The following is a 25,955-nucleotide window of genomic DNA, read 5'->3' as shown; positions in this document are numbered from 1 at the left end:
TGTAGGCATGCACCAGGATTCCCTCCGTACAGAATTTAAAGAGATTATCCTTAATTAAATAGATAATAATAATAAAATAATTAATAATAAAGATGAAAGCTTAGAGACTTTCCAACAGAACAGGAATTTTTCAGATATGGAATGCTAAATTCTGTCGTGTCTTCCTCTGAAGGTACCATCTTGACACCCTCCCAATTGGAATGTGCATTTAGCACTAATATAAACAAAGTTAATCATTGCACTGTATGTACGAGCTTGACTAACTGCTTTTAGAAAAAGGAAACACTTGGCAGTGGGCAGATCAATTCAAAAATACTAAATTGGAACGGGAGAATCATATTGCAAGCAGAATGCACCACTTATAAGGCATGTTATATCTAAGGCCTGGTCTACACTAGGATCTTAAATCGAATTTAGCAGCGTTAATTCGAACTAATCGCTCAACCGTCCACACCAGGAAGCCATTTAATTCGAACTAGGGGGCTCCTTAGTTCGAATTTGGTACTCCACCCCGACAGGTGGAGTAACGCTAAATTCGCACTTGCTAGCTCGAATTAGGCTAGGTGTGGATGCAAATCGAACTTAGTAGCTCCGGGAGCTATCCCACAGTGCACCACTCTGTTGACGCTCTGGACAGCAGTCCGAGCTTGGATGTTCTGGCAGCCACAGAGGAAATGACCCGGGAAAATTTGAAATCCTTTTCCTGTCTGGACAGTTAGAATCTCATTTCTTGCTTTGACATCGGGGCGAGCTCCGCGGCACCTGCAACGATGCAGAGCTCTCCAGCAGAGGAGTCAGCCCAATGCAAGAATAGAAAGAGATCCCCAGCATGGACAGACCGGGAAGTCCAGGATCTGATCGCTGTGTGGGGCGAGGAGTCTGTGCTGTCGGAGCTGCGCTCCAACAAGCGTAATGCAAAGACCTTCGAGAAGGTCTCCCAAGCCATGACACAGAAAGGATACAGCCGGGATGCGATGCAGTGCCGCGTGAAAGTCAAGGACCTGAGGCAAGGCTATCAAAAAGTCAGAGCGGCAAACGGACGCTCCGGAGCACAGCCCCAGACATGCCGCTTCTACGAGGCACTGCATGCCATTCTCGGTGGGTCTGCCACCACTGTCCCACCACTGACCGTGGACTCAGTGGATGGCATAGTGAGCCAGGACAGTTCCTACTCGATGTTCGCCGATGGGCAAGACGACGAAGGGTCCGTGGAGGAAGGCGCAGGCGACAGCGAACACAATGCCGCTTTCCCTGACAGCCAGGATCTGTTCCTCACCCTCACAGAGATCCCCTACCAACCCTCACCGGCCGTGAACCCGGACTCAGAGTCAGGGGAAGGATCAGGCGGTAAGTCGTATAAACAAGAAAATATTTATTTGCTCGAAAACATGTATACCAAAAATATAAATTCTATCTATAAATACTATATCTAAAAGTTTTTAAAGGGAAACTAAACGAACAGTAGGTCTACACAGATTGGGATGGAACAATAGTCCTCCATGGACAATTCCACAAATGCTTCAAACAGTTCCTCAAATACCCTCCGCAGGAGGTTTCGAGGAAGAGGTGCCCTATTTGGTCCTCCGGTGAAGCTCACTCTTCCACGCCACGACATCCTCAGATACAGGGGAACCATCGCCTCTACCAGCATGGCCGCGTAGGGTCCCGGTCGGTGAAGTGCTTCCCTTAACATCCTTTCTTTCTGCACTCGAGAGACACGCCTCAGGGTAATCTCGTTACTGAAGTGCTGCATCTAATTAGGGCAATTAGCGAATAGTTACTGTTCTTAATGGTTTACTTATACTTTGCATAACAAAGCCCCGCGCTTAGCAGCCACGTGCTGTAGGCCACACAGGAAAAGCATACATTGATCTTTCCCCTGCAGTGTCGGGAGTGGCTGCAAAAGGGTCATAGTATCTGATTTCCAGATTGCCGTTAGCACGACGGCACAGCTATCCATTAACTGATAAGCATAATGTACTGTAAGGCTTACCAGGACTCTCTGCTAGAGGGATTCTGCTCTCTCTCCCGACTTCTCCGCTCTCCTGTGCAATGGCGCAGCCAATCAGAGCGTAGGCCAAAATGTTGTGCTTCTCTGGAGACCACGTGACACTTGTTGTCCGGTACGGTCTTCTTCATGGAAATTGACTAGACGGTGTTCACTGTTCGCGAAAATGTATCTGTACAAGGAAATCACTAACTTTCCCCATCACACAGCTTCGGGTCCTTCCCGGACTGCCCCGGCATCCCCCTCGCAGAGACTGGCAATGATTAGACGGCGAAAGAAGAAGACTAGGGACGACATGTTCGCTGAACTGATGGTCTGCTCCCGAGCAGAGGCTGCAGAGCAGAAACACTGGAGGGAGACCCTATGTGAGCAGCATCGCACACTCATGGAACGTGAGGATAGGTGGCGGCAGGAAGACCAGCAGACCACCCAAACGCTACTTGGTCTCATGAAGGAACAAACGGACACGCTTCGTCGCCTTGTTGATGTCCTGCAGGACCGCAGGCTGGAGGACAGGGCCCCCCTGCAGTGTCTCTGCAATCGCCCTCACCAGCCAAGAAGTCCTGGCCCCCCCTCACCCAAAAGTACAAGACGGAGGGGTGGTAGAGGACGTGAGAACTGTCACTGAACCAGAGCAGAGCGGCCGTGTACCCCGCACTTCTCACGTTAGAAATTTGTAGAAGTGCTTCCCTTATAGGCTCAGCCAGTCCCAAATCCAAGGTTCATCCCCCCACTGTTTATTAGATTAATAAAAGCTGTTTGCTGTTAATCACTGTTTCCGTCATGTCTTTCCTGTCAGAGGATTTTTCGGTGTATGGGGTGGACAGGGGTTTCATACTTGCACGGTATAGCCTACAGTACCAGGGTACAGACTTGGGGAAAGGATCAACTGCGGGGCACACACACACTGCAGTCAGTAGGCACCAGGGTCATTCTGTGTTGTGTATGCTGCCCCTGTTCATTTCGTAATGTGTATAATTGTCCAGGGTCCTAGCGCCTGTCACGCCATTACTGTGAAGGCAGGCTGCCCTTACGATGCACTTGCAACGGATCCACGAGCCTATCCGCTGCCCTGAGCCCCAACAAGAGCCCTCATCCACGGACAGATAGTCACCCTTCTCCCACACCCATCACCCCTTCCCACGCAGAAACCCGCAGCCCACTGCCGTCATCCAAACCCCTATGCAAAGAAGGCACCACTCGCCCCTTCCTGCAAACCCTCCCCTTCATGCAGAACCACTGTCATCCGTCCCCCACCCCAGAGACCTATGTAGGAGCAGGAGGATGTCAGTCCTCTATGGAGGAAGCGGTCTGTACGTCAGTGCACACCGTGCCCAGCACAGTATGCGTCCATGTCTCAACACCAGAACAGAAATGCAAAGTAAAAGAAAGATTTATTAATAATGAGTGTAACAATTACTTTGCTTAAAAACGTGCTTTGGAAGTGGGGGAAACTTGGAGAACAAGGCATGTAGCCGCAGATCCAAATCGACACAAACTGACACAGGCCCAGGGTCAGTTTCTCTTGAAAGCAAGTGGAGAGTCATAGGTTACCCTGATCTCCGAGGAAACTTGCTTTCAAAGCCTCCCGGATACAGAGCGCTTCCCGCTGGGATATTCTCTCGGCACGGGTGTCTGGCTGAGCGTAAACTGCAGCCAGGCGATTTGCCTCAACCTCCCATCCGGACAAAAAGGCCTCGCCCTTGCTCTCACACAGATTGTGCAGCACACAGCAAGCAGCAATAACTACGGGGATATTCTTTTCGCTGATGTCCGAGCGAGTGAGTAAGCTCCGCCATCTCCCCTTGAGACGTCCGAAAGCACACTCCACCACCATTCTGCACTTGCTTAGCCGGTAGTTGAAGAGTTCCTTCTCACTGTCCAGGGCGCCTGTATAGGGCTTCATGAGCCAGGGCATTAGCGGGTAGGCTGGGTCCCCGAGGATCACTGTAGGCATCTGCACATCCCCAACCGTTATTTTGTGGTCCGGGAAGAAAGTACCTGCCTGGAGGAGTCTAAAGAGACCAGAGCTCCTGAACACACGCGCGTCATGAACCTTGCCCGCCCACCCGACGTTGATGTTGGTAAAACGTCCCCTATGGTCCACTAGTCCTTGCAGCACCATGGAAAAGTAGCCCTTTCGGTTAATGTACTCGCTGGCCTGGTGGGCCGGTGCCAGGATAGGGATGTGAGTCCCATCTATAGCCCCACCGCAGTTTGGGAATCCCATCGCGGCGAAGCCGTCTATGATGACCTGAACGTTTCCCAGGTTCACTACCTTTGAGAGCAGTTGCTCAACGATTGCGTGGGCTACTTGCATCACAGCAACCCCCACGGTAGATTTGCCCACGCCAAAGTGGTTCGCTACTGACCGGTAGCTGTCTGGCGTGGCAAGTTTCCAGAGGGCTATGGCCACTCGCTTCTGCACACTCAGGGCTGCTCGCATCCGGGTGTCCTGGCGCTTCAGGGCAGGGGCCAGCAAGTCACAGAGTTCAAGGAAAGTGCCCTTACGCATCCTGAAGTTTCGCAGCCACTCTGTGTCATCCCAGACCTGCAGCACTATGCGGTCCCACCAGTCCGTGCTTGTTTCCCGGGCCCAGAATCGCCGTTCCACAGCATGAACTTGACCCATTGCCACCATGATCTCCACTGCCCGGCGTACCCTGCTTTCTGAGAGGTCTGCGCCACTCTCCTCACCGCGCTGCCGGAGCCTCCTCGCCCGATTTCTCAGTAGCTGACTGTTGCACAGGTGGACGATAAGGTGCGAGGAGTTGACAACGGCCATAAGTGCAGCGATGATCGCAGTGGGCTCCATGCTCGCAGTGCTGTGGCGTCCGCGCTGTAACCGACCAGAAAAGTGCGCGAACAGATTTCCCGCCGGCGCTTTCAGGGAGGGAGGGCGTTTGTGAGTGACGGTTGAATGATGACAGTTACCCAAAACCACCCTCGACACATTTTTCCCCCAGCAGGCATTGCGAGCTCTACCCAGCATTCCAATGGGCAGCGGGGAGTGCGGGAACTGTGGGATAGCTTCCCACAGTGCACCGCTTCCAAAGTCGACGCTGGCCCCGTGAATGTGGACTCAGAAATTCGAATTAGTGTATTTAGTATGGATACACAAATTCGACTTCATAAGGTCGAATCCACAAATTCGAACTAAGTTGATTCGAAATAGTCTTGTAGTGTAGACAAGGCCTAAGGCCTAAAGAATTAAGCTCATTGTCAGAGACAATGGGACTTCCGTCTGGTGGAAGGCTTTTAAAGCTGCACTGGTTGTATGACAGCTGATAAAATGATGTGATAGAAAGAAGTGCTGCTGCTTTGAACAGTTTTATATTTAACTCCTACATTATTGTGATTTTAAGTGTATGTCAAGAGTATCCAAAGCTTTGGAGGGTCGCACACTCAGCATAAAACCAAAGTCTACATAAAGCAAGACAAATTCCATTCTTCAGTATCTCAGCAGTCTATATAAAATGAATCCATATTGTAGTCTCAGTCCAATTCCTAGTGGAAGAGTCTACAACAAAACCACCACAAACACAAGTGGCATCCTCATTGGTCATCTCGGCAGAGATACCAAGGGCTGAATAGGCCAGAGAAACTGAGTTGTTCTGAAGGGACTCCTGCTAGAAGTGAGAGATCCGGCCTGAAGCACAGAGATAGGGCACTAAGAAAAAGACTGAACTGTGACTCTGATATGCCTGGTCTGTGGCTAACTATAGGAGCCAGCATCCCAGGGATATCTGCACTACTGGCGCTTGTGCTGTACCTGCTCTTCAGTCACCACGGCTGTCAATTTAGCTCCTTTCACCAACATTGAGTTCACTGCTTTAAACACTCCACCACGCTTGCCACTCACTTTGTATTTCTCACATCCAGCTGATATATATTTCCATCCTGAGTCCCTGCTAGGAGATAGATGCTTGAGAGGAAGGTACAGCAGTTAAATGCATCGGATCCAACAAAAAGAAACACCTGGGAATGAAAGGAGAGAAGACTTTAAATATCAGTTTATTCACAGGTAGCGTGAAAGACAAAACCCAGCAGCTTTATTCTTAATAGGAGTCCCAGGGAAAAGGGAGTGAATGATTTATTTGGGAAGTCATGGATACGGTCACTTCCAGGAGTTCTCACAGACAATTATACGCAACCTGTCTGATGCAACATTGGGCTAACAGCTCTTTGCTCCATCCCAAGACATCCAGAGGCAATAATGCAAAAAAAGCCTCCAGGAATGATCCTGTCATACTAGCATTGGCAATATATGTAGCAAAGAGTCTTGTGGCACCTTATAGACTAACAGACGTTTGGGAGCATGAGCTTTCGTGGGTCCGACGAAGTGGGTATTCACCCACGAAAGCTCATGCTCCCAAACGTCTGTTAGGCTATAAGGTGCCACAAGACTCTCTGCTGCTTTTACAGATCCAGACTAACACGGCTACCCTTCTGATACTTGACAATATATGTAGTTAATACTCCTGGGGTTCCCTTGGAGAGATAAGGTAGCACATCATATAGAGACAGAAGGGACAATACTGGGCATATAATACCCTCCATGGTCTTCCTCCAGCCTTCCTTGCAGGGCCTAGAAATCTCACTCCTGCCCCTGCTAATCTTGCAGCAACCTTCCTCTGTTTCAGGCACAACTGTGTTACAGCTGGTGGAAAAGTCTTATCCAACGCAGCGTTTGCCATCTCTCCATTACTTTTCCAAACTCAGATGGTTCTCTCGTGTTTCTACCTCTTCAGTCTCTGTCCTCTATTTACATTTTATAGGAGGATTTAAATCTGGCCCATGTTTTGGAAAAGTGCGTACAGGAGATACTATACAAGAAAGGAACCTGTACTGTGTAAGGCAAACACCTGTCCCAATACTGGAGATTGTACTTGTAGAAGATCATCACTACCAGTCTTAACACTTTGTGCATAGGATCCACTGCCTCAATTTACAGACACTGGTGTATAAGAGAACAGGTATTTAAAGCCAAATAATATCATCAGACCTTATAAAGCCATTCTTGATGCTTTATGGGGTACACTGGTATTTTAGCCCTTTGCTGCTTACATTAATGTGCTAGTCACTAGACAGAACTAGAGGAGTTGTTAAGGCAGCGTTTGCTCTGAGGCAGCAGTACTTGGTTTATGGATATATTCTGACATCCAGAGGCCACCATTTAAACCCTTGGAAAGAAGAGTTAAAGTTGGGATTATAACTACTGAGTTCATTAAGGGAGATGCGATTTGTTCACTCCGTAGATGGAGCTATTCTGAAGAAGTCTTGCACAGCTACTCCCAATTGCTTCTCCACATGTCATTACAGGTATGTCAAGCTTCTGGCACAAGCATGCTCTAGGCTCCCCCTCCACCCCTTCTTGAGGCTCTATCATAGGCCCTGCTATGCCATTACTGCACACTTCCCATTCCTATTCCAGCTGGGCTGCTCCAAGCCTGTCTCACAAGTGAGAGAGAATCCCAGGCTCCCAGCTAGTTAGACCAGACCACGCACAGTTGACAGGAAGGCAGAAGGTACTGGTTGGTAGACCATAGGTCTCCAGCTGGCAAGCTGGCACAGGTGCTCAATAAGGCGGCTCTAGCTAATGACATTTTGGGGCAGGCCGACATTATTGTAAAAATGAGACGCACTACAAATCTGTTGTTGCTGACCAGAGAAGAAGCCATCGCTTGGAGTGACCTCATACAGATTGTATGGAGGGTGGCAGCCAGATCAAATACATTCTCCCAAAGAATTTTTTAAAATAATGTAACCCTTCTATGAAGGATTTTTTTTTTTTAAGGAAGTGTAAGAGATGGATGCAAATTAACAAGATTATGCTAGGCCGATTTTACACTGGGCTTTCAAACAGAACAACAGTTTTTAGAGAGATTGTACCCATGTTTTTCTTTCTTAAAGCCATTAAGGCATTTTTCTATATTACAACATAAAACCAATCACCACCAGGCAGTTGAAAGGGGAGGCCTTAAAATCCAAGGGAAAATGTGTGTGGACATTAAGAATTCCATTGTGCTTTTTGTAAAACTAGGGTTTGCCCTGGGGTCCTTGGCAAAAATTCCACACCCCTGCCCTTCCAATTTTATACCATGTCATTGATACCACTCCCAGGAGAAAGCTGTACAGGCAAGTCTTATCTTACGCGGGGGTTCTGTTCCGCGGTTAGCGCATAAAGCGAGAACCGTGTATACTCAAAATTACATCCCAAACCCTTTAAATCCTGCCCACAGCTCTGGCGGCCGGGCCTGGGTGGCATTTAAAGGGCTCCTCCGGGCTCCCGGCCGCGGTGGGGAGCCCGGAGGAGCCCTTTAAATGCCGGCCCCGGCCTGGCTGCCAAAGCTGTGGGTGGGATTTAAAGGGCCCCACCGGGCTTCCCGCTGCGGTGGGGAGCCCGGAGGAGCCCTTTAAATGCCGGCCCCGGCCTGGCTGCCAAAGCTGTGGGTGGGATTTAAAGGGCCCCACCGGGCTTCCCGCCGCGGTGGGGAGCCCGGAGGAGCCATTTAAATCCCACCTGCACCTTGGCAGCTGGGCTGGGGCTGGCATTTAAAGGGCCTGGAGCTCCACGGTGGCTGGAGCCTCGGGCACTTTAGTTCGCCCCAGGGGCTACCAGCCACCTCTGCAGCTGGGAGCCCCCTGGGTGATTTAAAGGCCCTGGGACTCCCAGCCACAGCTGGTGCCCCAGGACCTATAAATCTTGAGGCCACGCCCCCCAGACTGCGTCCCTACAGCATAAAGCTGAAATCGCGCATGTTACATGCGCGTAAGTTGCGACAGACCTGTATTTCAAGTGCTGAATGCATAATTTGCAAAGCATTTGGGGATTAGACATGATAAAAAGACCATTTTGAACCTCTGCATTAAAATCTAGAACACAACATATGACAGGGAGGAAATGCAAAGTTATAGCTGCTACCACACCATTGACCCTTTAGTGTTAAATTTATGTCTTAATTTACAGGTGTAATAGCCACATTTTCTGAGTTTCGTAGTTAAAAATTGCAAACTTCTACAAGCAGTTTTTGCATTTAATTTCCTTTAGAAAACGAAATGATTACACACTGAATGGAATTTGTTACATATCTTCATTTCAATGTGTAATCGCTGCATTGGTTTCAATGCATCACCCTCCCGATATGCATGCTCCAATATTTAACTGGTGCATTGCACACCTGTATGTTATGAAGTCAGGAGGAAAAGCATATTGCAAACAGACATTAAATGAGTTCCAAATGCTTGTTAACATTTCATCTTATAGGTCAAAAGGTGCCAAGAGGTTTTGAATGGACAGTAGTGAATGCATCTCATGAGATCCTTACCGGCTGCCTGCTCTGTAATCCCACACCCTGGAGCTTTTTGTCTTCCCGAGCCAACAGCAGGATTTTCCCTTCTGTCCCAATTTCTCGTTCACCTGTTAAAATTCTAATTGTTGACATCATTGGCAGTATTGCAAGGCATCTTAGCAACAGAATTGGGGAGGCTTATGCTGATGGTACCAAAATCTCTACCAGACGCTCATAGGACGTACCTCTTTCTACATGGAAATCCAGAAGGTCCCTTTGAGGTTGAGACCAGTACTTGGTTTGGCAAAATGTCTGATGCTTTTGGGGTGGGAAAGGGGAAGAAAACACCCTTTTAACTAGAGAGGGAAAAGCAAGGAGATTCATGTACCAACAGACAAAATACTCATTTCCAAAGGCCTCAATTATATAGGGCCTAATCTTACTCCTGCTGAAACCCATGGCAAAGCTCCCTGTGCAGCAGAAGCATACCCCTAAACACCAAGAATGGCAGGGTGGACCAATCATCACACAGATCCTAGAGCCAATGGAACCTCCGGCTAATTTTAGCCAATACATTAATGTTAGATGTAATATTCACCACATTAACGAGTATTACGCACATAGTATGAATATAATACACATTACAGATATACATACACAAATAAGTGTTGGGAAATTATGTTAACTAAACGTATTATGCTCTCCCTACAGTTCAGTTCATCCATGTCAAAAATCCCACTACACTTTGCAAAGCTGAGGTCAGCTTTGGCATTAGAAAATGGGAAGCCTGTCAAAGCTAAGATACATGAACGGTGTGTCCTAGCACAGGCTGGGATGCCTCTCTACACCCAACTGATTTGGAGTGTAGTATCTAGAACAGAGATAAGAAAAGTATAGAATAAAACAACAACTGTTACGAACTGGTGGGCTGGATTTTAGTAACTTGTAAAATCGTACTAGAAATACTACTAGCTGAAATGCCGGTCTTTGAAGCACAGCTTTTGTGTAAAAGAAAGACCATACTGGGTCAGATCAAAGGTCCAGCTAGCCCAGTATCCTGTCTTCTGACAGCGGCCAATGCCAGGTGCTTCAGAGGGAATGGAACAGAACAGGTAATCATCAAGTGTAGGGTAACCATGTTATGAGATAAGAATTGCTTCCCAGAAGGAGGGTATGTTTGCTTTGCTTTGCACTGTACTGCTTTGTCTTTAGACAATAAATTTGGCTACGTTCAGTTATTTGGTCTCAAACATTTTTAAGAATGAACTAGGAGTGTAGTCAAATAATTGGCTACACCTTTTAGTCTATATCATCCTCTAAAAAGGAACTGTATTCTTCAGCTTCTCTCAGGACTCTAGTGAGCAACCCTGATGGCCCGGTTCCCTTCCTCTTGACTTTATGCTGTCAAATGAGACCGCTGAGGATGGAACTGCTGCCCAAGCAATGAAGGATTCCCCTCTCATAACAGCAGTTACGTATTTTCCTTAGAGTCTGCACATGGCACGTCTGAACTGTACATCTTTTTAAGGGAAAAAGAAAAACCTCTATATATTACTTACTAGGTGCATTTTCAGGTGAGCCCAGATTTACTGTATTGTCAGCAACACCCAGAGCAATGCCATTCACAGGAGAACCACAATCTGCAACAACGCCTAGGGAAGCAGATTTCCCACAATCCCAGATGCGGGCAGTGCCGTCTCTAGAACTGGAAATGACATTTCTTCCCCGATCCACAATGGCTGTGTCCAGGATACCTACACCAAAGCAAATAAACCTCTCAGAAGGGTAGAAGCAAGGAAGTTACAGCAAGGTTGGAAAAGGCACCTATCTTGCTTTAAAAATCTGGAAAGCATGCACCGGAATCTCACAGGTAATAGGTCGTTTGGATGAAATCCCACTGGAGTTACATCTGCTTACACCAGAACTGAATCTGGCCCTGAGCTAGATAACTCCATCATGAATTTGGACAGGTTAGTGATTCTTGTTTATTTCAGATACAGCAACGTGGAAAGCATGTTTCCTTACAGTTAATGTTCCCTTACAATTTTATATCACTGTTGTTTCTAACATTTAAAGAGGTATATTTGAATAGTTACAATATTTAATTAAACAGTCTGCATACAGAAGCAATGTTCAAAGGCAGCAAGTTCAAATGCCAGGACTATTTTTCAAACCAAAGTCAACTGCAACCAGACAAAACCAAATTTAATTATTCTAGCTGACTGCAGCTGCTGAGACTGCTTGCGATCCAATTATGCACACAATGGATTAAGTCAATTTTGGAGACAACAGAAGTCTGCTAGATTTCCTCTCACTGAAGCTCTGCTACATTTCCTGTAAAATTAAATTTACAATATTGTTGCAATACATCTGCAAAGCCTTTTGCACGTTTTAAAAATATACAAAAAGGTCAAGTGAAAATTACGGTAGGCTCACTGCAGGAGACTAGAAAGATACTGCATTAACATTTTGCTAAAGTATTTGGACAGATAGATACCACTTAGGCTATGTGTACCCTACAGCTTTTGTCAGCCTAACTTAAGTCCCTCGGAGACATGAATAAAGCAGCCCTCTGAGTGACTTAAGTTACACCAACATAAGCGCTAGTGTGCACAGCGCTATGTCGGCAGGAGAGCTTTATGCCATTCCTGTCCCCTGCCCTCGTCAGGTAATGATCCTCCCCTAAATTCAGCATGACAAACAGACTTCATGCTCTGAGGCATGAACAGTGTCTTTACTTGTTTTATGAGGCACCTACAACATTGCTGGACATTTGAAAAATATCATCTGAAGCAATGGCAGTACAACCTTTATTATTTGAATGTCTTGATTAATGCTGAATAAGCATTTATAATGGAAGGAATTTTCAGTGTAATGCATATAATCAGGGATATGAGCCTATTTAGGACAGCAAGGAGTTCGACTGTCAACTGTACAGAGGAGGAATAAAATGCTACCCTAGCTCCATGTTCACAACTCCGAGCAGACTATTGTGTTGTCCTCCCTTCTTTTCCCTATTATACAGATTCAAAACCTGAAATGCAACATGAACAACTTCAGGTGTTTAGAATAGCAGCCATTTTTGTCTGTGTTTTATATACAAATGCTTAGAGTCTGAAGAAGATATTTGAAGCATCTGATGTTAACGCACAGCACAAAAAATGTAATAGGTTGATGCTTGAACTTTAGCCCTCTGATGTGATGTAATTATACAGACAGCAAATTAAGCATTTTAAAAGCTAGTTTGTGTACCTCCTTTGTGACCTTTAAACGTTACTACGCAGCTGGCATCTTCCGCTGACCAGATCTTTAGCTGGGCATCCATTCCCCCACTCAGAACCACAAGGCCCGACGGGAAAAACCTGCAACAATTCACATCATACACATGGCCTTCCAACAGTCTCTGGAAAAACAAAGAACTGTGTGCTAGTTCCACTGTTATCACCCTGATGCCATCCTGTATTAAGTTATTCAGTACTAGGAAAGCATAGTGTTTCTGTCTAAATCATGGATATGGTCAAATCCCCCATGAACACAGCCAATTTTCTACAGTGGGATAAGTTCAGAAGCAGACAGTGAACAACTGCGCCGTAGCTACCATCACTTCTAACTATCCCTCCATGTTCTAATACTGGGACTCACCACCGTGGCCTCTGAGCATCACTTCCCTTGGGAGATTATGCCACAGTCTAATAGATCTTTGATCTCAGAGGTGAAATTTATGCTAATGTCTCACTCAAAGGACAACACCGTAACCACACTAGATCTCAGTGCACAGTCACCATTAGTTAGGAGCCAAAGCTAGGGCCAGGACACTAGAATCTATAAACTTGAGACCAAAAAAAACCCATAGAAGAACCCAAAGATAGAGCCAAAGTTCTTACTCTTATTTCTCCATTAGCCGCCTGCCAGATTTTCATGGTTCCATCGGTGCTGGAAGATACACCAAGGCCCCCGCCACTGGAAATATCAATGCAGATTATCTGTTTGGAAAGACAGCACCGAATAGTATGAGCATTTTATGTGACCCTGCAAACACATGCTTATTTTGCTCACTCCCGCAAGGGAGTTTTGCACTGAAGGAGACCTGCTAACCAAAGCATTCAGTATTAACACCTATATAGAGATAAAAGCAACAAAGAATCCTGTGGCACCTTATAGACTAACAGAAGTTTTGCAGCATGAGCTTTCGTGGGTGAATACCCACTTCTTCAGATGAAAGCTCATGCTGCAAAACGTCTGTTAGTCTATAAGGTGCCACAGGATTCTTTGTTGCTTTTACAGATCCAGACTAACACGGCTACCCCTCTGATACTATATAGAGATAGATATTGCAGATTTCACCATAGCACCTGAGCAATCATAGTCAATCACTTCACATGCATAGCTGAACGATTCTGGTCTGATAATACTCTCCACATACAAAGCACCTTTCATATGAGGACCTCAAGACCTTCTCCAGACATTGGCCTCACAGATGTTAGGAGGCACTCATTGATAAATGTTAAGAATATGTTTAGCACGGTCTTGGCTCTCTCATTTAGTCTAAAAAAATGGGTTGTCTCCCTTTTGGGAGGGAAGGGGGCTTGACAGAAGGGAATAGATAGCTAAAATGAGTGTTTCCTGATTAAGGTTTATTATACAGACATTCTATGTCTCTCGCTCAAGGACAAGCTGCTGGTATGATCTGACCTGAACCCAGGATTCAGACATGTTGACCGACTGGATTATCTGACTTGAACCACCTCAATTTCTTACAATTTGGTGGCAATTACAAGCAGAGACTTTGCTATTTTTTTCTCTGGCTCAGCTCAGAGTTCTGCATGGGCAAGGAGATGGAGTGGATTTTGAAGGGCAGGTCAGCAGCATGTATGGATAGCAATAATTACATTTCAGTTGGCCAGACCAAGTTTTTTGTTAGCCTGGGTTCAACAGGGGCCAGGATTTTTCTAGACTGTAGGAATAAGCCCCTTTTTGCAAATAAGAAACTGAAGTAATGAGATTACACAACTGGCCCAAAATAACAGTGAGTAGCAGAGCTTAGACTAGAATCCTAATGCAGTCCTTTGCTCTAATTACTAGACAATATTCCCTTCCTTACACAATATGGTACCTAAGTGTAGCCTCTTCTGCTTAACTCCCAGTCCCATGAGCAGTGTTTGCGACCATAGGAAAACAGATCCAAAACTGCAAAACATCAGGTTTGAAATACTCAGACACCCAGCAGCCACAGCCTTAAAATTCTAGTGGGCCTGACTTCATCCTCATTAGGTAGATAAACTGACTCCCACACAATTTACCACTTTCTGTAACAGCAAACATTTGCCTTATATCCTTGCACAAATTTGTCTTTCCCCAAAATATTGTGCATCATTGCTGTGATCTGGTAAACAGATTTCTTCTAATCAGAAGGGGGCTGCATTTTAGTTGTGGATGAAGTCATTTTGTAATGCCTTGTGTAATCACATCACTTCACCCACTGATAAAGTACAGCTACTCCTGGGGTGGAATGTGACAGCTGGGTAACAGATCGTAGCAACAGTGAACAGTTAAGGACAAAATTTAGAATAGTCTCAGCTGAAGGAAAACAGAACATAATTACTCAAATTAGAACTCTGATGGAGATTAGGCCTAATCTCCAGCATCCTAACAGAAAAGGATATGGGATCCTTACTACTCACAAGTGGTCAGCACTCAGGTTTTATGTCTTATCTAAAATAAAAGCTCATCTAGTGGCATCAGTTCAATACCAACTCAGAATGAAGAATGCCACCTAATGATTTGCCACATGTTTTCCCTGGTTTCCTATCCAAGCAATGACCAGGACAAATCTGTTTAGCTCATGAGCTCTGACAAGCAAGATCACAGCTAGGGATGACACGGCTGCAGATCCGCAGTACTCCATTACTCACTTTAAACAAAGATGTGAATTTGTGGATTGCTTTTGTGTTTAAAACTATTTAAAATTCACATCAGAGCTCTGCTGGCTGGGGCTATTCACTGAAAGCACAAGTCAAATCACTGAGACAGTAATTTAGCATGATCTGATCGCAGCAATGTAAGACGACAACAGAATAACTCCATAGATCATTCCAATCCTCTCAGCAGTAAAACACTACCTAGTAATGAAAGGATTAGAAATTGCAGAGCACTCTCAGGCAGACACTAAAAGGTACAGCGGTAATGTTTGACTAATAAAAATGTTAACAAGGGATCAATAAGCAGGCTGAGGTAACACGTGTTAACTCAGACCCAGATGCAGAGGTAGAAGTGATAACTGTGGCTTATATTGTATCTGCTTGAAACTCATCTACCTAACAATAGACATTTACCTCAGTCTGTTTTCCAGAGCCAGCAATCCGCAGCCCATCACCCCCATTCAGTAACATTCAAAGCACAGTGGGGCAAAACATCAGGCAATCCCATTTACATTGGGAAATGATGAAGACACTTATGTACGCATGGAAATCAGGAGAAGCCATTCCCCTCTGCTTCTGTAGCTGACATTACTAATCTGACTCTCTTAATACAACCCCACTTTCTTTCACTATACACACCTCTACCCAGATATAACGCAACCCGATATAACACAAATTTGGCTATAACGCGGTAAAGCAGTGCTTTTTGGCTCCTGAGGACAGCGTTATATCGGGGTAGAGGTGTAGATGTAGAGATGTGAAAATGCCACTTTACTCAGACATACTGTGCATCAAGTTGTATTTTTACAAACACAGAGCACATTTATTTTTCAGCTTCTACTATAGCATTTTCTATAGCACCCATTACCACAGTATCTAAGCACCTCACAAGTAAATTAGATCTGCATAGCCAAGTCCCTCACAGACTTGACAGGTTTCTGCTCTTCTCCTTCTGCGGCAGAACAGGTTTCGTTTGGGATACACACGTTTTTTAGTTTCTTTGGGTAAGCTTTATGTAGAGTTATAAAATCAGCCAAATCGAAGACTGATTTTCCCAGCCATGTGCTCCCTTCCAATGCCAAAATGAAAGTCCCAGATCAAATTCAGCTTTGCTGCGTCACTTAAGAATGTGAGCAGCTCCCCAAAACAGAGAATGCAGAACAGGGAGGTGCAGGTACTATATGGGAGTAGAGGAGGGGGAAGAGCAAATGAAAACGCAGAAATATCCCACAAAATAGTACAGGCAGCAGTAGTGTGATCTTGCCCACGCTGTCCCACCTTCATGCCTCGCCCCAGAACAGGAGGGTACACTTAAGGGGTGAATAACTCATTCATAAACCATTCAACACTAGCCTCTCTGTTGAGTCTGCCAACAAGGGGATTAAGTACAGCGGTGACACCATGGATACTAGAAAGGTCAAGTTCACTTCCTCTAGGACAAACAGCCACCAGTTCAGCAGCTTTGCCACAACAAGCTTGCTCTGGACTTGAATTCGAGACCTAGAGTTGAAGAGTTCCATACCATTACTAGTCCCCTAGCCCAGCTTGTCACACTCTCTAGTGGTATAATGATTTCTGCTGTAATTCATCAATTTTTCCCCTTTATGGTGGAACCTGCTGGGGGGCTGGAGTGAACAGAGACTGTAGTTAAAGCGCAGGATAGAGGAAAACAGAAAACAAGAGCCAGCCAGAGGAGACTGTGGGAGAAGAGCATCCTTCCCACATTTTGGGCAGGTACCGTGTCACCCTGGATGTTTGTACGGGACCTATCACATTGGGCCCCTGTTCTCACTGGGGTCTCTGAGTGCTACTAGAATAACAAATAAAGCATCTCAATCTCCCCTTTTACTGACACACAAAACAAGGCACCGAGGTGAAGTGACTTTCCCCATGGTAACACAGGAACTGTGGCCCAGTCAAAAAACAAATACTTATTGCCTGATTCAGTCTTGTCCTTTAACCACTAGACCATGCTGCCTCCATGGGAAAGTGGGCCAAAAGTGATATTTTTGGAGCCCAGTTATTGAAAGAAGGGATCTGGAGTAGCATGGTCACTGTGTAGGGTGAATGTAGTGCCACTGATGTAGTTACCTCATGAATCATTGCAGTAGATCCAGTGGCACTCTGCTGATCCACTGAACTGCTCCTGTCAAAGGGGTGAAGCACCCAGTTGTCAAAGAGCAATGCTTTCCTATTATAGGTACCGTAGTTGTACTCAGAGGCCACTGTCAGGACCAGAGCCCCTTTGTGCGAAGCACTGTACAAACAAGCGGACAGGAAGACATGGTCCCTCCCCTGATGACACTGCATTAATATACAACAAAACTCAAATAATGTAACAATAGGGAAAGTGAAAAATCTGATAGTGCCATGTCACTGGAAAGTTTTTGGGGTTTTTTCTTCTTCTTTATTATAGCTGGCCAGTTCCTTGTAGCTGTCACAGTAGAATTGGATCTCGAGAAGGATTCCAGGGACCAAGGATTCCAGAGACTTTTACCAAGAAAACCAAGTGCCTCTCTGCTTCATATGTGACTGCTTCATGTATTTTTTGGGGCTGTTAAATGGAATTTAACTACGATTAGATTAGATTTACAGGTGACCCAAAAAACACAAAAGGCAGCAAAATGCAACAGCACCCTAGTCTTCCATGTAACTAAAGGGATCTCTATTTTAAGCTTCCCAAAGGATTGCAGAATTTACTTTGGATTGTTTTCATACACCGCCCCTTTAATGAACTGGAGAGACCAAGTTTAAAGATAGAAAGTGGAAATACTAACTTAATTCCAACCTGATTTGAATAGTTTGTTGCTAAGTTTCTATGCAAAGGCACGTTGCACTCCATTTGCTTAACTGGTCTGCAACAATTGCAGACAAAGAATGTTAACATTCAGCTCCACGCATCTTTAATCACTCATACTTACGCTTTTTTGATGAATTCTGCAAAAGCTTGTGTATGGTGCCAAAAATTTTGTGGAAACATTTTCATGAGGGCAAGAAACGAGTATGCTTTTCTAAAGGAGGGAGGGGAGAAAGATTACAATGTTGTTAGAATTAATTGTACAGAACTATAACATTTACAGTCATGTCTGTTTTCCACCTGTACATGCACGTAAATCTCCTAAAAATAATACATCCTTACTATCCCTTCACCTCCTACCTGCTCATTTTACTGATTCAAAAACATGTTTGTTCCCATTAGTATTGCAGAGGCAAGTCAGTTATAGGAGAACATGCCTGACATGATCAGTTTACCTCATCACTGCCTACTGCAGGGTTTCTTGCACCTTCCTCTGAAACAGCCAATACTGGCTACTGTTGGAGACAAAATACGGGGCTAGACAGACCACTGGCCCGAGCCACTCTGGAAATCACTATGACTATTTTTTCCTGCTTTATGCACCAGAAACATCAGCTGACTTCCAGCTGGTGGATTTTTGTCACTGACGACATAAAAAGCAGAAAAAGCACATCTGGATTTTCAGATTCCTGGCTTAATCTGTGGAACTGGTGGAAAAAATATTTCTTGATTAGTAAACCTAGTACATTTAGAATCTTGATCATGAAAGGTGTTGAGTATCCTCAACTAGCACCTCTCAATATCGGACATTTGATCTGGATCAGTGAAATAAGAGAAAGCCTCCAGATTTTGTTTTTAAATGCAGTTATGTATCTAACCAATCCATACTTACAGTAAAATGGCAGATAAAGCCATGTAGGTGGTTTTGCAAAGCAATTGCTGACATATGAGGATACAAAAGGCTCTGATTTAAGGACAGTCACGATTTGTGTGTAAAGTGCAAGTGACTTCAGTCTATAGAAAAACCTGAAGAATGACTCTTACTAAAGCATGAAGTTGCATTTTCATCAAATGGTTTTCTTTCCATGCATGCTTCAAATATAGATTAATCTGACTGGAGGACAGCAGCAACTACAGCCAGGGATCAAGATCCATCAAGCCACAAAAGATATATAATCCACAGCCTGGTCACACACCACCAAACTTCAGGATATTGAGAGAGCATTCCTCATAGTAGTAGCTAAGTGCCAGTACACCTCAGTGGACAAACTACTTGGCCTTTCACTTTTAAGATCCTATTTTAAGATTTTAAATGAAAAAAGTTTGATGGCCTCTTTTCATGTCTAGAAGACACTGGTCCAAAACCCACCACGTGCAACTAAATTCAGCTGGTGCAGTTACCATGTCTAATCAGGACAAATTGTTAAGCACTTTCTATGCTAAGGTTCAGCTCATAAGGCAGTACATGGAAGCGCACGCTATTGCTGGCATCATACTAGTGAATGACTGTAGCATTTTGAATACTAGCTACTTGCTGACCCTTCAAACATACAAATACACTGAAATAAGAGTACCTTGGTTATTTCATTTACAAAAAATCCTTCAGAGGCTGAGATCTCTGGAATCCCATCTGAGCCTACTCCCTGGCATGTCAGGCTGCCATACAAAGTAGATTTCCCTGCAGTACAAAGACATATTAAAGATCAGAGAAAATGATGGATTTAGCATTTTGCACACTTCACATGTAAATATAACCCTGTATTTATTTTCAGCCTTCAGCAATTTCAGTGACACACAGGCAGCCTATTCAGATCCAAAATTTAATCTTCCTTTATGAGGGTTTTTTTAAATTAAACATTCAATCACTAAGTGAGATTCAATTTGGACAAAGGCACTGAATAGATCTGGAAGAAAATTAATGAACATGATTGATATACCCTGTCTATCAGGCAGAGGAAGGTTTGGGATTCACAAGCTTAAATGCTTTTTTGAATCACAAAGTTAGTAGATGAAAAGAATGTAGTAGATATATTTTAATTTAACTAAAGCAGTTGATAGAACACTTACTTGAAAAAAATGGTTCGCTTTAGCTTGGATAGGAACCATGTCCTATGGTTTGAAGTTTGCAGATGACATTAAACTAGGAGGAGCTGGACAGAAGCGTAAACACTGACCTAACAAAAAGGGCGTGGACACAAGCAAAAAATAAAACAGGATTCTGCTTGGAAAACTGGGAGAAACCCACAAAACAGATAATGCTCAGATGCAAGAGTGAAGCCTGCCAGCAAATAAGACAAGTGTGGCAACAAGGCGGCTATGAGTTCAGGCTGCAAACGAAGGAGCATCACATAAGGTATAAGGCAATAGCTATTCTCTATAAAGACTCAATGTGAGCACACCTGGAACACCATGATCAGTTCTGGGTATGTTCCAACCAAGATACTGACAAATTGGAGGGTGCTCATGGAAGAGCAATATGAACATGAGGTGGGAGGGAGAAACATTCTTAAGGATCCTATTCTAATGTAGTTCTTATATTACCCTCCTCATCACCTTCATAGCTGAGCACTCTCCAGAATGCATTAAGTGATGTAACTAACACCTGTTACATGTAGTTCGTTCTCTCTCACTTCCTTTTACCAGAAAGAGAAGCATGTGCAGTACAGGGCTGTGGTTTATTAGGGCTTTTTACTTATAAATCATACATGCTGCTGTGTGTTTATGTTAGAGATGGCAGATCAAAGCAGCATGCACTGCACTTGAAATAGAAGGTGGGGAGGTTTGTGATGGTCCTTAGTTCCTGGGGGAGTTTATTCCACAATCTGAGACCAGCCCCTGAGAAAACACAGCCCCATAAATAGATGAGCTTCACTCTTATGGTAGAAAGCTCCTTTGTGTCAGAGAAGCAGAGTTGCTGACCACTCTCTTCACCCCAGAACTTTAGGCTCTTTTAGATATCCTAGGCCCAGACCATGTGAGCATCTTGAGGATACAGACCAAGATCTTGTACTCAATCCCGTATTCTATAGACAGAAAATGTAAAGTGTGGAGGACAGATGCAATGGTCTTGCAGTGGCCCAGGTTGATGAGGAAGTGTCCTGAAGCCTTCTATACTACCTGAAGTTTTCTAAGGGTTGATGACTTCATGTCCAGGTATACTGCACTGCTGTAGACCAGATGAGAGGTGACAAAGGCAGGTATAATGGAGGTCAAGTTATTATCCACTAGGTCAAGTATCAGAGAGGTAGCCATGTTAGTCTGTATCCACAAAAACAACAAGGAGTCCGGTGACACTTTAAAGACTAACAGATTTATTTGGCCATACGCTTTCATGGGTAAAAAAATCAACTTCTTCAGATGCATGAAGACTCTGTTAGTCTTTAAGGTGCCACCAGACTCCATGTTGTTTTTGTCCATTAGATAGTATTACTTGCAGATGCCGCTATGTGAGAAGTAAGCAGTGAAGAGAAATCCAGGTACACACCTAGACTACAGACTCAACGGACTAATTGTAAGTTTGTACCTTGAATGAACCAAAAGGACTACACTATGGCTGCAAACTCTGATGTAACAGGGCTTTTCCCTCTCTAAAATTTATTCTAAAGAGCTCAGCAGAAACATGCTCCAACTCCAGCTCCAACTCCCTTGAAGGAGAGCGGGAGGGCTTCATGTGTGCAGGCAGACACCCAGCTCTGACTTTCTTGGGTCAGCACAGGACTCCGGGTGTGTATACGGTCTTCCTTTGGGGCCACTCTCCAGGAACACAGAACAAAGAGCAGGGCAGCGCAAGAGGTGAAATCTGGTTGTACAGAGCTTGGTAGAGGTGTCACCACCCACACATTTCCTTTTTCATGGGCAGGTAAAGTGCTTCACCCCTATATGGCCCCCCAGCTCCATGTATGATGCATCATGTTAAGCGCATTACTCAGCTCGGGGCCAGGAAGTCTCTTCCAGTGGCAGGGGACTGATTCTGAAGCGGGGGAGTCGCCACTCACCTGGGCTCCTGCAGCTCAGCCAGGCTTCACCTTCGTTCCTCCTGTAGAGAAGCACAAAGGGCCTGTTAGTTACAGACAGGACCAGCAGCACCGGGGAGGGAGCAGGGCAGCCAGGAAGCACAGAGGGAGGGTAAGGAAAGGGGGGCTGTGGGGCGCGGGAACGGGGCACCGCCCCTGCAGGAGAGGGGACTCTGGCGTAGGAGGTGTCACTGCCGGGGGCAGGGCGGGCGCTCCCCGGGAGCGGGGGGCCCTGGGGCGGGGGAGACGGAGGTATGGCTCCCCCCAGGAGCGGGGGAGATGGGGGGCGGGGGAGACGGAGGTATGGCTCCCCCCAGCAGCGGGGGGGATGGGGGGCCCTGGGGCGGGGGAGACGGGGGTATGGCTCCCCCCAGGAGCGGGGGGCTCTGGCGTAGGGAGCGTTGCTGCCGGGGGCGGGGCAGGGCAGACGCTCCCCGGGAGCGGGGCACTTTGGGGCGGGGGAGATGGGGGGCGGGTCTCTAAGGAGGGTAGCGCGCGGGGGAGGGGGAGGGGGAGGCTCCCACCTCAGCACCTGGTTCCAGTCGCTCTGGATCCGCATCGTCGCCGCCATCTCCCCTCGGCCCCGGAAACGCCCCTCCTGACCCGGAAGCGCTGGGGGAGGCTCACCCAATAGGAAAGCGCCTCCCCGCCGAATCCTTAGAAAGGGGCCGCGAGGCGGCGGAAGTGGAGAAGGTTCCTTCCGGCGCTCAGGTGAGCGGCGGCTGCTCGCAAACACCACCCCCCCCCCCCCCCCCGGTGCGTGTCGTGGCCCGGCCGGGCGGGAGAGAGACCCTGGGGCTCCTGGGGCGGGTGTCGCGCAGGGGGCTCGGGGCTGGGCCCGCCCCGCGGGGCTGATAGTCAGGCTGGTAGCGCTGCTCCCCGGGCCCGGTTCCCCCCTGGGCTCCGCTCCCCAAATGGAGCCTCCCGTTCAGCCCTACCCTGCTGTGAGGCGCCGCCGCCGCGCGCTGTTAACCAGCGGTCACGTCTCAGCCCAGCGGTGGCCGCGTGTGCGCCTGGGGCTGGGAAAGGCCATGACACGGACAGACCGTCTGACTCCGACACCGGGCAAACTGGGTGAAACTAGATAAATGCATGGAGGCTAGGTCCATCAATGGCTATTAGCCGGGATGGGGTCCCCAGCCTCTGTTTGCCAGAAGCTGGGAATGGGTGACAGGGGATGGATCACTTGATGATTCCCTGTTCTGTTCATTCCCTCTGGGGAACCTGGCATTGGCCACTGTCATGTGATGTACCCTCACTGCTTGCTGACTGTACCCTGATTCATCCACCTTAAACCCCCCCACCCCATTGGGGATACTGCAGACTGTGTTATGCACTATCCAATGTCAAAATACTAACATCCCCCCATACTCTGTATGGTACCCCCGATGACTATTAACTGAATTTTCAATGCTCTGTATCACTTATTTTTAAACATTTTCTAGTGGTGGTGGGATGTGGAGTACCTAGCAGCATGAAAATCAGTCAGCCAGCTAAAGGAGAAACCAAAGTAACTTTTGATCTGTTTTTAGTTTCTTACATGTAAAAAATGTTCAGTGGATCACATGCTTATGAGTTCAAAGCAGAATTTTGGTTCATAGCTAATGGGAACACTATAAGACAGTAGTGCCATAAGAGCGATACTGTGTAATCTGCCAAGAGAAATAGTGAGACTCCAATAGTTTGAGTCATTTGAAGTTCAATTGGACAAAGCACTGGAGAATATACTGTGTAGGTAGGCCATAACCCTGTACTCTTAGGAAACAGACCTATTAGATTTTTTTCCATCCCAGGAGAACTGATTGGGCTGATACGCTAGTAGAATAGATCACCCCTTTAGTCTGTGTTCTGACCCCTGCCGCTTCATTCCCCAGCTTCTCGGAGCAGCACAGCCAACTGAAAGGAATAAGCTATAAAGCGTGTCAGAGCTTGTTAATTTAAAATTGATAATATTTTATTGGTGTGACCAGTTATACTTTATACAAGTGTTGGACAGGCACCTGGTGGATTCATCTGAGGTAATTACAAATTAAGTGTCTGCCTGTGATAGGGCTTCAGTGTATCGGGTTCAATCCTGTGTCCATTTGCACTCTGTGACTAAGTCGGTGCGCTTTGCCAACATCATAGTTAATAAGAACGGCCTTGTGATTAGGGCACAGCACTGATGTTCAGCTGGCCTGGATTGACAGTGTAAGCTGGGCAAATTGTTTCTGAGCTGAATTTTCAGAGGTGCTGAGCATCCACAACTTAAAGCTGAAGTCAGTGGGATGTGTGGCTACTCAGTAGCTCTGAAAATCAGGCTTATTGCTCAGTGCCTCAGTTTCCCCCACAGTGGGTAGACTGACACCCTGCAGGATCATTGTGAAACTTAAATCTTTCATGTTTGTAAAATTTGAATTCCTTAGAAGATGCTATAGAAGGGGAAAATATTCACAAGGAGTATGGGAGGTCCCGCCAAGGTGTGGGTGGCAATACAGAATGCTGCGAACATAGATATGCAGCGTGAAGGCTGGGAGTACAGTATCTCCACTGGCCCTTCTCCCCTCCCACCCCATCAGTTCTTATTTATGATTCCCCAGTGGCACAAACCCTATGATTGAGTTTTTGTGAAAAGAGTTTTCTAATGACATTTTCCTCCCCCTGTACTACTCTCTTCTGATCCCACACGCCTTAGATCCAACAAGATGTCTGGTCCCAGCCCTCAAGGTCACAACTGGAGCCAGAAGTCAGAAGACGAGGAGGATCCCTTGGATCAAATGATCTTGCGCACTGGCTGTGCCACTTTCCATTATGCGGTGCAGGAGTGCATGGCCGAACACCAGGACTGGAGGAAGTGTCAGCCGCAGGTACAGGCCTTCAAGGACTGCATGAAGGAACATCAGAAGCAACGAATGGAGGAACTGCAGAAGAGGCAGATGTTAGCCCAGGCCAAGAGCTGATAGAAAAGACTCAAGCTTGAAGCTCAAGAGATCCAAGAGTCTAACTCAGCCAGAGCATGGAGAATTTAACTTCTGAGAAGTATCCTGCTGAATCAAAGAGGGATAAAACCTACTCCCTCTTGGGACTTGGCACGTGCATTAAGGGGACTGATCATAGTAATCAGGATGGGAGTGACTTTGCTGATGATGTGTCACTGAATATTTTTTTATAGTGGAAATGTCAGGTAAAAATTTTAAATTTTCAGGTGAAAAAATAAATGGATTTATTGTTCCTACTTTGGGCAATCCTGTCATTCCTTTTCTGTCTCATGTTGTTCTGTAGTGCCCATCACTGTAATATAGGAGCTGAGGATGATCTAACATTGTACCCAGGGCAGCCACTGGTACATCCTCGGTTCAATGCATGCACGTTATGTAAGAAATCAAGAAAGGATTCTTTGGGTGGCACTGCTGTATGGGTTTAGTTCAACTAACCCCATGCTGGCAGGCTGGGAAATTGCTGGAACATCAAATTTATACCACACCTTTCAGGCTGACAGAAGCAAAGCATTTCGCAAACTGTATACCTTCACCCACTCACCTCTAGGGTGTAGGATCAGCAAACAGACACATCCGGTGCTGCACCCCCTTGCTAAGGGGGAATTTTGCCTGTGGTCTGGTCTACACTGAAAAGTTAGGGTATGTCTACACTGGAAACTTCAAAGCGCTGCTGCAGGAATGCTTTGAAGTTCGAGTGAGGTCACGCTTGAGCGCTGGGAGAGCTCCACGAGGGGATTAGCTCCAAGCGCTGGGAGCCTGTCTACACTAGCGCTTTAAAGCGCTCGGACTTGCTGCGCTCAGGGAGGTGATTTTTTCACACCCCCGAGTCAGCAAGTTAGAGCGCTATAAAACGAAAGTGTAGACATACCCTTAGGTTGACCCAGCTACATTGCTCCGGGGTGTGAAAAATCCACATCCATGAGCAATGTGGTTGAGCTGACCTAACCCC

General features: G+C 46.2%; 2 protein-coding genes across 4 annotated transcripts in view; one reads left to right on the top strand and one right to left on the bottom strand.

Annotated features, from left to right (window-relative positions):
- PAAF1 (proteasomal ATPase associated factor 1) overlaps positions 1-23,313 on the bottom strand; it is a 29,955-nt gene extending 6,642 nt beyond the window's left edge. Inside the window, exons 1-10 of the mRNA XM_045002053.1 lie at positions 23,304-23,313; positions 22,561-22,684; positions 22,011-22,051; positions 19,590-19,693; positions 18,140-18,229; positions 13,185-13,283; positions 12,553-12,703; positions 10,860-11,054; positions 9,337-9,428; positions 5,871-5,986 (exon numbers count right to left, since the gene is read on the bottom strand). Of these exons, the coding sequence (XP_044857988.1) occupies positions 5,871-5,986; positions 9,337-9,428; positions 10,860-11,054; positions 12,553-12,703; positions 13,185-13,283; positions 18,140-18,229; positions 19,590-19,693; positions 22,011-22,051; positions 22,561-22,684; positions 23,304-23,313 (1,022 nt within the window). The remainder of the gene's footprint in view (positions 1-5,870; positions 5,987-9,336; positions 9,429-10,859; positions 11,055-12,552; positions 12,704-13,184; positions 13,284-18,139; positions 18,230-19,589; positions 19,694-22,010; positions 22,052-22,560; positions 22,685-23,303) is intronic.
- On the top strand, positions 22,590-25,229 carry LOC123373239 (cytochrome c oxidase assembly factor 4 homolog, mitochondrial). 3 transcript variants are annotated; one of them, XM_045022109.1, is made up of 2 exons: positions 22,590-22,739; positions 24,703-25,229. In XM_045022109.1, exon 2 carries the CDS (start codon positions 24,713-24,715, stop codon positions 24,965-24,967), a length of 255 nt encoding a protein of 84 aa, XP_044878044.1. In that variant the 5' UTR covers positions 22,590-22,739; positions 24,703-24,712; the 3' UTR covers positions 24,968-25,229. The 3 variants fall into 3 exon arrangements, with proteins under 3 accessions (XP_044878044.1, XP_044878063.1, XP_044878054.1); XM_045022128.1 differs by lacking the exon at positions 22,590-22,739 and adding an exon at positions 23,175-23,763; XM_045022119.1 differs by lacking the exon at positions 22,590-22,739 and adding an exon at positions 23,788-24,046.
- Positions 25,230-25,955: the final 726 nt, after the last annotated feature.

The sequence above is a fragment of the Mauremys mutica genome, chromosome 1 (genome assembly GCF_020497125.1).
Source record: "Mauremys mutica isolate MM-2020 ecotype Southern chromosome 1, ASM2049712v1, whole genome shotgun sequence".
Lineage (NCBI taxonomy): Eukaryota > Metazoa > Chordata > Testudines > Geoemydidae > Mauremys > Mauremys mutica.
The sequence above is the reverse complement of the archived record's forward strand: the minus strand, read 5'-3'. Positions and strand labels throughout refer to the sequence as shown.